Raw genomic sequence first — 17,610 nt, forward strand, 5'->3', positions numbered from 1 at the left:
GAAGACTTCTATGGTCATCTTTAATGAGATTTGTGTCCATCGAAGGGTCTTCGTGTGTCCAGTCTGAAATTGCTTGGTGAGCATGTTATATAGAAGAATGTAAATTTTTTTTATGCTTAAACAAAGATTCAAAAGGGTGGAGGTCACAAAGAGTTTGACAGTACCCACGAGTGACCCAATAAACTAACTAAGGTCAGAGAGCAGGAGAAGCAGCTCTTTCTCGCCTTGAAAGATGGGAGTTCAACCTCTTCTGATTCTATTCACACTTTACGCTGATATCTGGAAGATCATCGAGTGCCAATGTTCACCACTACGTAAGAATAACTTAATGAAAACTGGCTACTATTATAGCCAGGGAGACATTATAATTGGGGGATTCATTCATCAGTTCACTGTTGAAGTATCTAATCTCCCTAGCTCCACAGTCAAAACAGTTATATTAAGAGAGTAAGTATCATTGTGGCTTTCCTCCTGTCTAAGACACACTTATGAATTTCATTGTGACCAAAGTAGCTTGAACCTGTATGAGGGATATTTTGTGTTCGTACTTTCTTGAGAGGTTATATTTTCCTTTCTCTATTCTATGAGATATTACAGAGATTGAAATTATATTTCAGCGTTGAATGTCCCCATTCAAAGTCAGTGAATATTTTTACCCAGTTTCATACTTAAACAGATGAGAAACTATGGCAGATAAATTCTTACCAGCCATAGAATAAGCTTCTAATTGCTAATGTTTTATCATATTTGGCAATTTTTATTTGTAGATTCATATTTTTGAAGTTGAGCAATGTTTAAACAAATGAACATGCCTTGATTGTCCTCTCCCAAATTGTCCTCCGCCCAGTTAAAAAGTGCTGCTAGCGATCAGGGATCCCCCAGGGGTAAGTTTTGACCTGGCAAGAAAAGCAGAGACGGTTTATGACATTTTCACAAGAATGCAGGGTTTTCCCCCCTTCTCAACCGCCCATCCAAAAGGGAAGGTGCAGATATATTTAACGCACATACTTTGGAGTCAGTGCAAAGCAAAGCCCACTTAGGAGATGTCCTTGATGAGGAGGGGGCAGCAAGGGATTCAGGAGGGTTTCTTTTACTATAGAAACATGTTTATTTATGAGGAAATATGTGTGATCACTGTAAGAGGACAGTGATATTGACACCACAGGAGTACCGTTACTACTACTATTGATCATACACAGCACTGTACGTTTTGACATTTAATAGATGGTCCCTGCTCAGAAGAGTATAATATAACTTGGAAAGACAGACATGACATATAGGGTTGGGGATACAGAGGAGTTAGGGGTTGAAAGCACTCTCGAAGAGGTGGGCTTTAAACTTGGACTTGAACACTGCCAATGACAGAGCCCGCCGTAGGGATTCGGTCAGTTTGTTCCAGGCATACAGCACAAGATAGAAGGGACGGAGTCTGGAGTCGACAGAGGAGGAGAAGGGCATTGATAGGAGGGACATATCAGTTCAGCAGAGCTTGCGGAAGTGGGGGGGGGGGACATAGGGGAAGATAAATGAAGAGAGATAGTGAGGAGCATCTGAGTGAGTGCATTTGTAGGTCAGTAAAAGGAGTTTGAATTGTATTCGGAAAAGGACGGGAAGCCAATGAAGTGACTTTAGGAGAGGGGTAACGTAACCAGACAGGAGAACTCACAAACCATTAATGCATCCCCCAATCAGAGGCGTCAAATGAAAAAAACTGTATGATGGCCTTCTAGCTACACAAGCAGCAAAATTAGACTACCAACTCTCCAGTTTACTGATGACGACTCCAGACTACAAATCGTTCAGAAAAGAAATAAAAACCATCCTATTCAAGAAATTCTTGAAGACAAACTAACACCGCAAGACTCATCCCAATTCTCTGAAGCAACTCGCTCTACTCTTCAATTCCTCTGGAAATGGCCAGATAACTTCTTTTGTAATCTGCCTTGAACCACAAGGTATTGGCAGAATAGAAATCTCTAATGTAATGTAATATGAGTTGTGCAGATTGAAGGGGAAAAAGATGGCAGAGCAGAAGACCTGAGAGTAGCGAGTTGCAGTAGTCTAAGCGTGAGGTGATGAGGGCGTGGATAAGTGTTTTGGTAGTGTGCTTAGAGAGGAAGGGTCAGATTTTGGTAATATTATAGAGGAAGAAGTGGCAGGATTTAGTGATATGTTGTATCTGGGCAGAGAAGGACTGAGAGGAGTCAAAGATGACCCCGAGATTGCGAGCAGACTAAACAGGAAGGGTGAGAGTGTTATCCAAAGAGACAGAGAACGAGGAAAGCGGAGAGGTGGGCTTAGGTGGGAAGATGAACAGCTGTTTTAACCATATTCAATTTTAGATGGCGGTGAGACATCCAGATGCCAAAGTTGGACAGGCAGGCTGAGACTCATGTCTGGGTTTCAGTAGAGATATCTGGTACGGAGAGGTAGATTTGGACATCATCAGCTTAGAGGTGATACTGGAAGTCATAGGAGGAGATCATCACTCCAAGTGAGCAGGTGTAAATTGACAAAAGGAGTAGACCCATGACTGTGGAGGAGGAACCACCATTGCATACATCAGGAAGCCGGACTAAAGAGCTTTTTTTTTAGTGTTTTCTTATGCTTAAGTACAGTGCCTGAGTCCTCTGACCGGCACTTCCAGAGATTGAAAAGTGGCTTCCTGATGTAGCCATTGCGAAAAACAGATTGTGTTGAAGCCGAGGAACACATCTTCAGATAAGTGGTTTTCTATTTGCCATCTGTAGAGCCATATTGTTATTATCCAGTGGAAGCAAGTCAGCTCCATTGAAATGTGATTAAAATCTAAGCATTGTGTCAGCGACGTTGTATCGCTGTTGTGGCACCCTGCTGAAGAACTTATGAGCACATTAAAATATTTAATAATGTGTGTTTGAAATAGCTTATATGCTTGTTTGTTGTTTTGTTCTACATTCATCTTTGGCATTAACTTTTAACATTCAACTTTATTCCATTTTTCTGCTTCCTCCTCAAATCTATCTACTTTTCCATGTCTTTCCTTCCCATCTATCCATGTGTATCATCTTCTCCCTCTTTCTTCCCCCTTTTCCTATCAAAAAACAGCATTTCTTCCATTTTTTTATCTTCCCCACTCCTCCTATCCCTAAGCACTATCACCACCCTTGCTCTCTCCTTCTCCTTCCCTACCCCTCCATCCCTGTGTATCATCTCCGCCTTCTCTTTCCCTCTCCTGTGGTCTGACATCTGTCTTCCCTCTTTCCTCCTCCTATGGTCTGCAGTCTTTCTCCTCTTCTTCTCACAGACTGGCATCTCTCTCCCCTCCTATCTTTTCCTTCTTCCCCTTTTGTGGTCTGGCATCTTTCTGTCTTTCCCTTTCCCTGCCTTAGAGGAATCCCTCCCTTCTACTTCCTTTCCCTGGTTTGCCATCTCTCTCTTCTTATACCCCACTTTCCCCATCCAGTGGTCTGACATCTGTCTCCTTCTCCCATGGTCTGGTATCTCTATCTGCCTTTTCCCTTTATTCCCCTGCAGGTCTAGGGCATCTTTCCTTCCCATTCCTATAGTCCAGCATCTTTCTTACCCCCCTTTCCCCCGGCCGGGATCCAGTTCTTGCTTATTTGGCACTTCTGTAAACTCTTCGTGCTGTCGGCAGTGAGTGAACTCAACATGTTGCTTTCATCAACCCAGATGCTTTTCCTTTGCAGAGAGAAAGCTTCTGGGTCAACGAAGGCACCATGTTTAGTTCACTCACGCTGCCGACATGAGTTACAGAAGCGCAGGCTGACCAAGCCCAGGATCCTACAAGGGGAGGGAGGGAGGACTCCAGATAGATGTGTGGTGGGGTGGGAGAGGGAGGAGGACTCCAGATAGGAGCCCTGTGGGAGGGAGGAGAAGGACTCTGGATAGGTGCACAAGTGTAGGGTTACTAGAACATAAAAACATAAGAATTGCCACTTCTGGGTCAGACCAGTGATCCATCATGCGCAGAAGTCCGCTCCTGCGGCAGCTTCTAGGTCAAAGGCTAGTGCCCTAACTGAGTCCAGCTCTACCTGTGTACGTTCGGGTTCAGCAAGAACTTGTCTAATTTTGTCTTGAATCCCTGGAGGGTGTTTTCCCCTATAACGGCCTCCAGAAGAGCGTTCCAGTTTTCCACCACTCTCTGGGTGAAGAAGAACTTCCTTACATTTGTACGGAATCTATTCCCTTTTAACTCTCGTTCTCTCTACCTTGGAGAGGGTGAACAACTTGTCTTTATCTACTAAGTCTATTCCCTTCATTATCTTGAATGTTTCGATCATGTCCCCTCTCAGTCTCCTCTTTTCAAGTGAGAAGAGGCCCAGTTTCTCTAATCTCTCACTGTACGGCAACTCCTCCAGCCCCTTAACCATTTTAATCGCTCTTCTCTGGACCCTTTCGAGTAGTATGTGTCCTTCTTTATTTACGGCGACCGGTGCTGGACGCAGTATTCCATGTGAGGGCATATCATTGCCCGGTACAGCGGCATGATAACCTTCTCCGATCTGTTCGTGATCCCCTTCTTAATCATTTCTAGCATCCTATTCACCCTTTTTGCCGCTGCCATGCATTGCGCGGATGGCTTCATTCACCTGTTGACCAGCACTCTCTTTCCTGGGTGGGTCTCTCCAAGTAACACCCCTTTCCTGGGTGGGTCTCTCCAAGTAACACCCCGAACATCCTGCATTCGTGTATAAGATTTTTGTTACCGACATGCATCACCTTACACTTATCCACGTTGAACCTCATTTGCCATGTCACGGCCCATTTCTCAAGTGTGTTTATGTCATGTTGCAGATCTTCGCAATCCTCCTGCGTCTTCACTACTCTGAATAACTTAGTATCATCTGCAGTTTCCCCGGATAGAAGTTGTAAATTTTAAAAGCCAACGGAAGTGCCGACAGAGTCCTCAAAAAGAGGATGTCTGTGGAAATTCAAACATCTGGTAACCCTAAACCAAACCATCTTGTCATTTGTGTAATACAGACTGTGAAAGTCTGCCCTAAACTGTCTTCACGTTCCAATTACTGGAGTTTCTGTCAAAGCCTTCTTCAGCCCATCTTAAACTGAATTGCCATATACAGGGACACAGACCGTGAAAGTCTGCCCAATACCAGCCTTAGTTCTTCACAGTCAGAGTCACCATCTAAGCACCACTCAATACATCAAACACACATGCAACCATTTAAGTTTTGGTTTATACCAGTGGTCGACAAACCGCAGCTTGAGAGCCACATGCGCCACATGAGGTGGTCCAGAGGAGGGCGATGAAAATGATAGGAGACTTGCGCCAGAAGACGTATGAGGAGAGACTGGAAGCCCTGAATATGTATACCCTAGAGGAAAGGAGAGACAGGGGAGATATGATTCAGACGTTCAAATACTTGAAGGGTATTAACGTAGAACAAAATCTTTTCCAGAGAAAGGAAAATGGTAAAACCAGAGGACATAATTTGAGGTTGAGGGGTGGTAGATTCAGGGGCAATGTTAGGAAATACTACTTTACGGAGAGGGTAGTGGATGCCTGGAATGCGCTCCCGAGAGAGGTGTTGGAGAGTAAAACTGTGACTGAGTTCAAAGAAGCGTGGGATGAACACAGAGGATTTAGAATCAGAAAATAATATTAAATATTGAACTAAGGCCAGTACTGGGCAGACTTGCACGGTCTGTGTCTGTATATGGCCGTTTGGTGAAGGATGGGCTGGGGAGGGCTTCAATGGCTGGGAGGGTGTAGATGGGCTGGAGTAAGTCTTAACAGAGATTTCGGCAGTTGGAACCCAAGCACAGTACAGGGTAAAGCTTTGGATTCTTGCCCAGAAATAGCTAAGAAAAAAATTAATTAAAAAAATTTAAATTGAATCAGGTTGGGCAGACTGGATGGATCATTCGGGTCTTTATCTGCCGTCATCTACTATGTTACTATGTTACTATGTTACTTGAGTGCGGCTCGCGGCTCGTCTAGAGCAGGGGTGCCCAACCTGTTTCCCTTCCACGTAAAGAGGATGCTGAAGCGCTGGGCCGACCAACTTTCGCCACCCGACGTCAATCGCTGCCTGGCTGGCCTGGAACTTCCTCTCCGACTTTAGAATTGGCATCGGGTGGCGAAAGTTGGTCAGCCCAGAGCTTCAGTGTCCTCTTTATGGGGAAGGGAAGCAGGGAGAGCTCAGAACTTGGTGGTGGCCTGTTTCCCAATGGCAGCGGTGGCAGCCTATTCCCCGGCGGCGGTGGTGGCCTGTTCCCCAATGATGGTGGCTTGGGGAGGGAAGGGAGAAAGAAAAAAAGGGGGACAGGGAGATAGAAAGAAAGAAAGAAGGGAGACAGAAAGGGGGCATGCAAGAAGAGAGAAAGACAGACATACAGAAAGAAAAGGGACATGGTCCTGGAGAGAGAAAGAAAGAAGGGAGCAGGGTGAAAGAAAGAAAAAGTTGAGGGAGGGAATGAGGTCTGGAGGAGAGGAAGCATAGAAGAGGCAGAAAGAAGGGAAAAAATTTTGGATGCACAGTCAGAAGAATAAAGTGCAACCAGAGACTGATTTAAATTACCAGACAACAAAGGTAGGAAAAATGATTTTATTTTTAATTTAGTGATCAAAATGTGTCCGTTTTGAGAATTTATATCTGCTGTCTATATTTTGCACTATGGCCCCCTTTTACTAAACTGCAATAACAGTTTTTAGCGCTGGGAACCTATGAGCATCGAGAGCAGCGCAGGGCATTCAGCGCAGCTCCCTGCGCTAAAAAAAAATGCTATTGCGGTTTAGTAAAAAAGGAGGGGGTATATTTTTCTATTTCTGTATAGTTGTTACTGAGGTGACATTGCATAAAGTCATCTGCCTTGACCTCTTTGAAAACCCACAAAATATAAATGATAATTAATATTTTCTCTGCGAACAGTGTGCTTTGTGTTTTTTTAAAATTTTATTGTTGGTAGATCATTTTGACTTGGCCACGAAGGTAAGGGGGAGGGAGGGAGGGTAGTTGCTGAAAGACATCTAGGAACCCTTGCAAGCTTGCCTGTGCAGGGAATTATTTTTGTAAAATCATGTTTTGTTATGTGACTGGCATTATTTAGACTTTAATTTCTATGAATGAATAGAATGAAAATGATATAAAATTGCTTGCTTGTTTTTATGTGCGTGCGCTGAAGGGAAGTGGAGAGAAAGTGGACTGGGGATGCTGAAGGGAAATGGGGAAGAGAGAGTGGGGAGAAGACGCGGATTTATAAATTGACAATTGTACAGAATATTGTTTCTTTTTTAAACTTTAATATAATAAGTTCAGTATAAAACTATTTAAGGCTTGTGTGGATGGGATCAGATGGTTTTTGGGGATGGGGACCAAGCTCACGGGGACGGGGCGGGGACGGAGACAATTTATTTCCCTGTGTCATTCTCTAGGCTCTGCTATGAATCGATCTCAACTACGTGCAGGCGAGTGGGGTGTCAATCGGGTTGACGTAGCCGTCGTAGCGCAAGTGGGCGCGGGGTATGGCTCGCAAATCATTGTACTGCTGATCTTTGGCTCTTTTGACTAATGAGTTTGCCTACCACTGGTTTATACCATTCATTTTTCTACTGTATTACATCAATAGTTACCAGGAAGAGTGTTTGATGTGGTCTCATAATTCCCTGCACTTTCCAGAAAATAGGAATGTCCCCTGTGACTTTTGGCTGGGGCTGGGGTACACATTCACAGGTGAATAATTTTGGCAGATTTTAGGTGCTGTTAGGCTTTGTTCAGAAAGGCTATTTTATATAGCTATATGAGCATCTATGTCACATTTATAAAACAAATACAAAATAGGTACATGCTTTGCAAACATTTCTAGGTGCCCTGTTGTAAAAAAATTCTCCTCTTCATGTTATTACAGGATTCTTTCAGAAAATACCTTTAACTTACTGGCCTTTGTGTTTGCGGTGAAGGAAATTAACAACAGCTCAGTGCTCTTACCCAACATCACACTGGCACTCTTCCTTAAAAACCATTTTAGGTTTACAAACAATATCATTTCTGCAGCCTTAGATATTTTGTTAGGTAATATCGTGGTCATGAATTTCAAGTGCGATTCACCTCCCCCAGTGGCTGCCCTCATTGAAAACCTTCCAGATGAGGAATCATATCAATTCTACAATTTGTTCCAGTTGTACCACTACCCACAGGTCAGAGAGATTCTTATTTATTTTTATAACTGTGTATTACATACCAAAAAAAATCATCAAACAGCACTTATATGCGCACGCGTAAATCATGAACCAACCCTCCCTTTCATCCCATCCTCCCTCCCTCCCTCCCGTCCTGGATGTGTATGAAGAGTAGTAGAAATAATTTCAATCTGGTAGATATCTGAACATACGATATAGCCTAAGCTTTAAAGGTGTTTGAAAAATGAACCTAATGGACCCCAAATCTCTTTGAACTTCCGAGATTCACCTGATTGTTCTGCTAACATTCTTTCAAACCGATAATACATACTTAGGGCTCCTTTTACTAAGGTGTGCTAGTGTTTTTAGGGCATGCTACATTGCCGCATGTGCTAACCCCTATTATGCGCCAAAAACTAACACCAGCTCAATGGTGGCATTAGCGTCTAGCATGCATTAAAACCGCTAGCGCAGCTTAGTAAAAAGAGCCCTAAGTGTTTCCCACCAAAATGTAAAATTTAAATAGTCCCAATTTTTCCAGTTTCTTGTAATCTGTTGTAAAGCAACTCCAGACATTATAAGAAGGAATTTATCCTTATGATCATCATGTGGAGTTTTAGGCATAAGTGAAGTACCGAATAGAATCGTTCCATAATATAATGGCATAGAAATCCCTAGAATAAAATTTATTTTACTCCATATAGATCTCCAAAAAGCAAGTATCAGAGGACAGTGAAACAGAAGATGATCTAATGTTCCCGCTTGAAGTTGACAATGCCAGCATTTATTGGAGAGTGTATTATCCAGTTTTTGTTGTCTCACCGGGGTCCAGAATATTCTGTATAGCAAAAAGTATAAAGTTTGTTTCATAGCAGCTGTGGCCGTACATCATACTTTACGATTCCATAGTCGGAGACCACTGGGTTGCAGAAATGCTTTGTTGTATTTCCAGACTCCAAATATCACATAGACTTGTTTTGGGATTTTTAGGTAGATATTCATATATTAATCTGTATCATTTAGAAGCCCGATGACTTTGAAAGTCCACTTGAAAACACAAGAAGGGAAAACTTTGTTGGTTTGTTAGAGTGCGCCATTCAGGAATTCATTTTTGGATAGCTTGCTTTAATTGCAACCATTTGCAACCTTGAACCTCTGATAAGTCTAGCGTTCAAATTCCAGCCTGTAACCAGTGTTTCCATAAAATTTTTGATTTTCCCACCATAATTTTAGAATTCATCCCTAATTTTAGAATAATTTTAGAATTCAACCTCTGTATTCTGCTCACTTGTATTCGATGACTTTACATTGTGCCTATTTTCGCTGACTGTCCAGCTCTTCTTTATTGTAAACTGCCTCGAAATATTACGGCTTTGGCGGTATATAAGAATAAAATTATTTTTCTTATTCTTATTATAAGGACTGAAATTTTGTTTTCTTAGTGGGGATTGGTAATAAGAGATCCAAGAATCTCAAAGTGTTACTTTTATAGATTCTTGGAAGTCCAATGCTCATTAAATGTTTAAGATGAAGTGGAGCCGTGAGATGACTTTCAAGAATAAGCCAATCTGGCAAATTTTCCATGAGTTCAGGGAGGATCCAATACATACCCTGATGCAAGATGTAAGATGGTACCTATAAAAATTTGGAAAATTTATTCCTTCTATAGATTGAGATTTTTGTAAAGATGATAAGGCTATTCTGGGAGTCTTACCGAGCCATAGGAATCCCGAAAGAATTCTATTTAATTTTTTGTAGAAAGATATCTCAAAATAAATTGGAATCATACTCATCTGGTAACAAATTGCGATCATCATATCAATGGTTTGAACTCTCCCCCATCAAAAAAGATGAAATGGGTTTCATCGCTCACACATTTCCTTGACCTGTATTAATAAGGATCTTTCATTTACCAATATAGGCTCTTCCAGGTTCCTTAGATTATTATTCCATCTTCCTTCCAGAGGAATGGGAATGGATCAAGTAATCCCTTTACACAATGAACATTCAATGAAAGAACCTCAGATTTGCTCCAGTTAATCTTATACCCAGAAAATTTTCCAAAGTTTTCAATCAATTGGAGCTAAGGTGGAATAGTTAGTTCAGGATTTGTTAAATGTAATATGATGTCATCTGCATATGCTGAAACCTTATACATTCGGCCTGCATATGGAATTCCCTGTATCTCCTGTGCTTGAACTACTAATAATAAAGGTTCTAGAATAATATCAAAAAGCAGCGAGACAAGGGGCATCCTTGCCGAACTCCCCTCTCTAAAGTAAACCGCTCCGTGAGTGCATTATTAATATAAAGTCTATCAGATGGGAAACTATAAAGAGTTTGGATCATTTGAATACATCCAGGCCCTATCCCGAACCAATCCATAGCTTGTTACATGAAAGACTGTTCTACTCGTTCAAAGGCCTTCTCTACATCTAATGATACACAGAACGCCAGAACCTTTAAAGATTTTGGCAAATGAAGCATATGAAGTGCCAATCTAGTGTTGTTAGAGGAATGTCTTTGAGCAACGAAACCCGTTTGATGCATACCAATAATATGAGGGAGAGCTTTTGCTAACCTCAGAGCCAAAAGCTTAGCTAATATTTTCCCATCTACATTAATTAAGGAGATCGGCCTTTATTTGATTTTGAAAGAACAATTGTGAGAGCCTCTGCCATGGTACCAGATATCTGTCCTTTTGTCATTTGAGCTTGAAACATCTGAAAAAGATGAGGTAGTAATATAGTTTGAAAAGTTTTCTAAAAAACTCCACAGATCCTACTCTAAGAGACTTCAATGCTGCTTGAAGTTCTGAGAAAGAAATAGGTGCATCAAGAGATTCTTTAATGTGGTGCGGAAGTTTGGGCCCAAGAATGGATTCTAAAAATCTCCCTGTTCTATCTGTATCTTTTGAGCCTAGATCAGAGGAATACAATCTTCCAGGATCCTCAGCTACCAGGAGTTCCAGGCAAATACAGACTATAATTAAGGAAGAAACTAAGGATTTTAACACTGATGTTGTTACCCATCTGAGAACAAATGACTTGGCCAACAACTCCACACTTGCAGCACAGAAAGCTTTTCGGGAGCTTGGTGAGGGCGTGAAACCTTTTGTAAAGACTTTAGCTTTTTCTGAAATACTGCCTGCATATGGAAAGGGAGAGCAAAGAGTGAAAAACACAGAGGACTTTAATAGATGGCTCAGAGCCTGGTGTCATCAAGAAGGCTTCAGGTACATAGGAGGATGGGAAAATACATGGAAGGACAAGAAGCTATATTGCATTGATGGGCTACATATTACTACAGCAGGAAAAAGAAACCTTGCAGAGAAATTTAGACAATATTTTTCTAGGCATTTAAACTAGAAGGTGGGGGTGGTGTATGTACAAAGGACAATTATAGAGACCACCCCGGCAAAAGAAAAGATGTGATAGTAGTAAAGACTGCAACATAAACAATATCAGCAACTCATTTCTTAGTATTGCAATGGAAAGTGAAACGAAACAAAAATCCATATGAAAAAGGAGATTATCGCTGAAAAATTGCTGGAAAGCGATGTCCACAAATGCTCGCAGTCTAAGCAACAAAGTTCATGATCTGCAAGCCCTGATGTTAGAGGCAGATCTAGATATTGTCGCTATCACAGAGACATGGTTCAGTGAATCACATGGATGGGATGCAAATATACCGGGATATAATCTTTTTAGGAAGGACAGAGATGGTCAAAAAGGTGGAGGAGTAGCTCTCTATATAAAGATCAATATCCAAGTGACTGAAATGCAAGGGACCTGGGGAGAGGAAGAAGCAATATGGATCGCTCTGAAAAGAGAAGATGGAACTTCTATCTACATGGGTGTAGTCTACAGACCTCTGACTCAATCGCAGCAAATTGATAAGGATCTGATTGTGGATATCCAAAAGTTTGGAAGGAAAGAGGAGGTTCTGCTGTTGGGAAATTTCAACCTGCCGGATGCGGACTGGAATGTTCCGTCTGCAGAATCGGAAAGAAATAGGAAGATTGTGGATGACGTTCAAGAGGCTCTGCTCAGACAAATGGTGACAGAACCCACAAGGGAAAAAGCGATATTGGATCTGGTCCTCACAAATGGAGAGAGTATCTCTAATGTTCGAGTGGGTGCTCACCTGGGAAGTAGCAATCATCAAACAGTTTGGTTTGATATAACGGCTAAAATGGAGAGCGGCCGCACGATACTTAAAGTCCTAGATTTCAAATGTACGGACTTTAATGCAATGGAAGAGTACCTGAAGAAAGAGCTGTTAGGATGGGAGTACATAAGAGAAGTGGAAAGACAGTGATCTAAGCTGAAAGGAGCGATAAAAATGGCTACGGACCTTTATGTGAAGAAAATCAATAAAAACAAGAGAAAAAGGGAGCCGATATGGTTCTCCAACCTAGTGGCTGAGAAAATAAAGGCGAAAGAGTTGGCGTTCGTGAAATATAAAAAAAACCCAAGAAGAGGAGAGCAGAAAGGACTACAGGGTGAAACTGAAAGAAGCCAAGAGAGAGATACGTCTGGCGAAAGCACAGGCAGAAGAACAAATGGCTAAAAATGTAAAAAAGGGAGACAAAATTTTTTTCAGATATATTAGTGAAAGGAGGAAGATAAAAAATGGAATTGCTAGGCTAAAAGATGCTGGGAACCAATATGTGGAGAGTGATGAGGAGAAAGCAAATGTGCTAAACAAATACTTCTGTTCTGTGTTCATAGAAGAAAATCCTGGAGAAGGACCGAGATTGTCTGGCAAAGTTACACGAGAAAATGGAGTAGATTCTGCGCTGTTCATGGAGGAGGGTGTTTATGAGCAACTTGAAAAACTGAAGGTGGACAAAGCGATGGGACCAGACGGGATCCATCCCAGGATACTAAGGGAGCTCAGAGAGGTTCTGGCGAGTCCTATTAAAGACTTGTTCAACAAATCTCTGGAGATGGGAGTGATTCCTGGGGATTGGAGGAGAGCGGATGTGGTCCCTATTCATAAAAGTGATCACAGGGATGAAGCAGGAAACTACAGGCCGGTGAGCCTCACTTCAGTTGTTGGAAAAATAATGGAAGTGTTGCTGAAAGAAAGGATAGTGTACTTCCTTGAATCTAATGGGTTACAGGATCCGAGGCAACATGGCTTTACAAAAGGTAAATCTTGCAAAACGAACCTGATTGAATTTTTTGATTGGGTGACCAGAGAGCTGGATCGAGGACATATGCTAGATGTAATTTACTTGGATTTCAGCAAAGCCTTTGATACAGTTCCTCATAGGAGGCTGTTGAACAAACTTGAAGGGCTGAAGTTAGGACCCAAAGTGGTGAACTGGGTCAGAAACTGGCTGTCGAACAGACGCCAGAGGGTGGTGGTTAATGAAAGTCGCTCGAATGAAAGGAAAGGTGAGTAGTGGAGTCCCTCAGGGATCAGTGCTGGGGCCAATCCTGTTCAATATGTTTGTGAGTGACATTGCTGAAGGGTTAGAAGGAAAAGTGTGCCTTTTTTTCAGATGATACCAAGATTTGTAACAGAGTAGACACCGAAGAGGGAGTGTAAAATATGAAAAAGGATCTACAAAAGTTAGAGGAATGGTCTAATGCCTGGCAACTAAAATTCAATGCAAAGAAATGCAGAGTAATGCATTTTGGGATTAATAATAGGAAGGAACCGTATATGCTGGGAGGAGAGAAGCTGATATGCACGGACGGGGAGAGGGACCTTGAGGTTATAGTGTCCGAAGATCTAAAGGCGAAAAAACAGTGTGACAAGGCAGTGGCTGCTGCCAGAAGGATGCTGGGCTGTATAAAGAGAGGCGAAGTCAGTAGAAGGAAGAAGGTGTTGACGCCCCTGTACAGGTCATTAGTGAGGCCCCACTTGGAGTATTGTGTTCAGTTTTGGAGACCGTATCTGGCGAAAGACGTAAAAAGACTTGAGGCGGTCCAGAGGAGGGCGACGAAAATGATAGGAGGCTTGCGCCAGAAGACGTATGAGGAGAGACTGGAAGCCCTGAATATGTATACCCTAGAGGAAAGGAGAGACAGGGGGGATATGATTCAGACGTTCAAATACTTGAAGGGTATTAACGTAGAACAAAATCTTTTTCAGAGAAAGGAAAATGATAAAACCAGAGGACATAATTTGAGGTTGAGGAGTGGTAGATTCAGGGGCAATGTTAGGAAATTCTACTTTACGGAGAGGGTAGTGGATGCCTGGAATGCGCTCCCGAGAGAGGTGGTGGAGAGTAAAACTGTGACTGAGTTCAAAGAAGCGTGGGATGAACACAAAGGATCTAGAATCAGAAAATAAGATTAAATATTGAACTAAGGCCAGTACTGGGCAGACTTGCAGGTCTGCGTCTGTGTATGGCCGTTTGGTGGAGGATGGGCAGGGGAGGGCTTCAATGGCTGGGAGGGTGTAGATGGGCTGGAGTACGTTTTAATGGAGATTTCAGCAGTTGGAACCCAAGCACAGTACCGGGTAAAGCTTTGGATTCTTGCCCAGAAATAGCTAAGAAGAAAAAATTAAAAATTTAAATTGAATCAGGTTTGGTAGACTGGATGGACCATTCGGGTCTTTATCTGCCGTCATCTACTATGTTACTATGTTAAAATTCATTCCCAAATAATGGAACAGATAATTAGTTAGCTATTTAAAACATTTAAATTCCGCATATTGTAAAATCTACATGAGTTATTATCTCTATAACTTATCACATTAGAATTTTTTCCATATTCTTTTAAGACCAAACAGTATTACAGCTCTGTAAGAGTTTAAAATGTCTATAACTTTTGGGAGAGGGAGAATCTTGAATTCTGTAGGCTTTCTCTTCCCCTTTCCTTGATTTCTTTTCCATGCTCGCCAGCATATCTTTGGATTTTCAGCCATTTTTATTATGCAAGTGTCCGGAGAATTATGGGGTCCCTACACAGCTGACAGCATCAGTCTTCCTTTACTATCTGGAATTGTTGGCACAGTAGAATTCCAAAATTTCAGATCAGTTTTCCCAGCCAGAGGCTGTGCACACTGACTTCGCTAGGTGCAAAAGGTAGTTTCATAATGCCCTTTTTATATTAATAACAGTATCTCCTGACACAGTAGTTGAAAAGTAAAGAAGGAATGAACTTCAGTTATCAACAGCCTACAGCAGTTTTCCAATATTCTATATCATCAACTGGCATTGGAAAGAGGGAGGGTATAACATGCCCCTTTGCCTGCATCTACTCCTCCCCCCTCCTCCCTCCTGCCTGCCCGCCGCATTTAACTTCTTAGCAAAGTGCTGCGCGGCCCGGCGTCTTCTCTCCAATGCGGCCAGCCCTAGCAGAAACAGGAAGTTGTCAGAGAGGGCTGGCCTTAGTGGAGAGAAGACGCCGGGACCAGAGGTAGCACCCTCCCAGCCTCGCAAGAAGTGGGGGGTTCCCCCCTACTGGATCACCCACAGAACAGGCAATTTTTGGGGAGGCCATGGCCCCTGTGGCACCCCCTATGTAAATACATACATCCATTTTTACATATATAGATGAGCCTCATTACAAAAATGTGATGTGCTAGTGAAAAACCAAACACAGATTTGAAATCAGCATGAAAAATACTACAAAACCTACCCAACATTAACTCTGATGTGTTGACCTGTGTAATAATACGTTTTGTTCAATTATGGGGTGGGAGGGAGGGTATTTTTATTGTTACATGTTGTATAAGTATTGATTATATGATAGATAAGGGTGGGGATGGGGGGAGATAAGAGAATATTATATGTATCATTGTTGATTATTAAGTGATATATTTATGGTTATTTGTATGGATATGTTATCACACTTATTATAAGTTTAAAAATGAATAAAGATTAAAAAAAAAATAAGAATGAATAAAACAAATATGTGAAATGATTCCCTCCCCCCCAAAAAAAAAACCACACCTGAAAATCAAGAAAAATACTTAAATAAAATTTTAAATGTTCTTGCAAAATATGCACCAAGAGTTCAAGGAGTGTATAGATTTCAAGGTGTATATTTTTGTACTGTTCTGTATTTTATCAAACAATTGGTAAGAGGGCTGGAACACTGCTCATACGCCGAGAGGCTGGATAGGCTGGGGCTCTTCTCTCTGGAGAAAAGGAGGCTCAGGGGAGATATGATAGAGACTTTCAAGATCATGAGGGGCATAGAGAAGGTGGATAGGGACAGATTCTTTAGACTGAAGGGGACAGCAAATACGAGGGGACATTCTGAGAAACTGAAGGGAGATAGGTTCAAAACAAATGCAAGGAAGTTTTTTTTTCACCCAAAGGGTCGTGGACACTTGGAATGCGCTACCGGAGGAAGTGATCAGGCAGAATACGGTACAAGGATTCAAACAGGGATTGGATGGATTCCTGAGGGATAAAGGGATCGTGGGATACTGAGGGAGGAGCTGGGAGGTAACACAAGTATAGGAAGTAAATAAGGTAATGTGTATAAACTAACCTGGTCGTGCATGTGCAAGACCGGAGGGCTAGGACTTCGATAGGAAGGCAGGACTTAAATGGGAAACCAAGGTGGCAAGGGAGCCCCTTCTGATGATTCAGACAGGTCTTGACCTGTTTTGGGCCGCCGCGGGAGCGGACTGCTGGGCGGGATGGACCTGTGGTCTGACCCGGCGGAGGCACTGCTTATGTTCTTATGTTCTTATTTACACATAGAAGACTAAATTAGCAGAAAGTGGGTACATCTTCTTATAAAATTACTCTTTTGGAGGGTAATTCTGTAAAAGGGAGCTTAATGGGAGCTTATTCTGGAAAGTAGCTGTCCCCTTTCCTTTACAGGCTACTAGCATAAGTGAATAGGTTCATGTTATCTGAGGCGGAGGCCCTAGGTGGCACTGTTGAGAGAGCGGCATCTTGCTGCCAGCCAACTTACCTGCTGGTTGGCTCTTTCTGCTGTTCCCCTTCCTAACATCTAATGCTTTCACCCTTCTCCCCCCTTTTTTCCCAATCCCCCCCCCTCCACATCTAGCTTCAATTTGTTGTAAAAGTTGCCAGGCAGTGGAAGCAATTAACAGATCTTTCCTATTGCCATCCCAGCATCTTCTCTCCACTGCGGCTCACCCCAGTAGAAACAGGAAGTTGTCAGAGAGGGCGAGCCACAGTGAAGAGAAGATGTAGGGTAGTTCTGTGAATCGTTACCACTGCCTGACAACTTTTTACATCAAATTGAAGGTAGATGGGTCGGGGGGGGGGGGGGGTTGGAATTGGTTGGTATAAATTCCAATGGAGGGGGAGAAGGTATAAAGCAGAAAACCTAATATTAGGGGCAGTCCTTGTCACACCCCTATTTTGGATACTCAGCAGTGGTGATGGGGCACCAGCTCATCCCTTGCCTCAGGCAGCAGATTGCTTTGAGCTGCTCCTGTGCCCCTCCCCACCCTTTTCCTCACCCCCATTCCTGCACGCATGCTCCCTTCCCTTTCCCCATATCTTTTTAACTTCTCCG

General features: G+C 42.4%; 1 protein-coding gene across 1 annotated transcript in view; it reads left to right on the plus strand.

Moving 5' to 3' along the window:
* Positions 1–232: 232 nt before the first annotated feature.
* LOC117368616 (vomeronasal type-2 receptor 26-like) overlaps positions 233–17,610 on the plus strand; it is a 36,050-nt gene continuing 18,672 nt past the window's right edge. Inside the window, exons 1-2 of the mRNA XM_033962344.1 lie at positions 233–447; positions 7,870–8,158. Of these exons, the coding sequence (XP_033818235.1) occupies positions 233–447; positions 7,870–8,158 (504 nt within the window). The remainder of the gene's footprint in view (positions 448–7,869; positions 8,159–17,610) is intronic.

The sequence above is a fragment of the Geotrypetes seraphini genome, chromosome 10, assembly GCF_902459505.1.
Source record: "Geotrypetes seraphini chromosome 10, aGeoSer1.1, whole genome shotgun sequence".
Classification (NCBI taxonomy): Eukaryota; Metazoa; Chordata; class Amphibia; order Gymnophiona; family Dermophiidae; genus Geotrypetes; species Geotrypetes seraphini.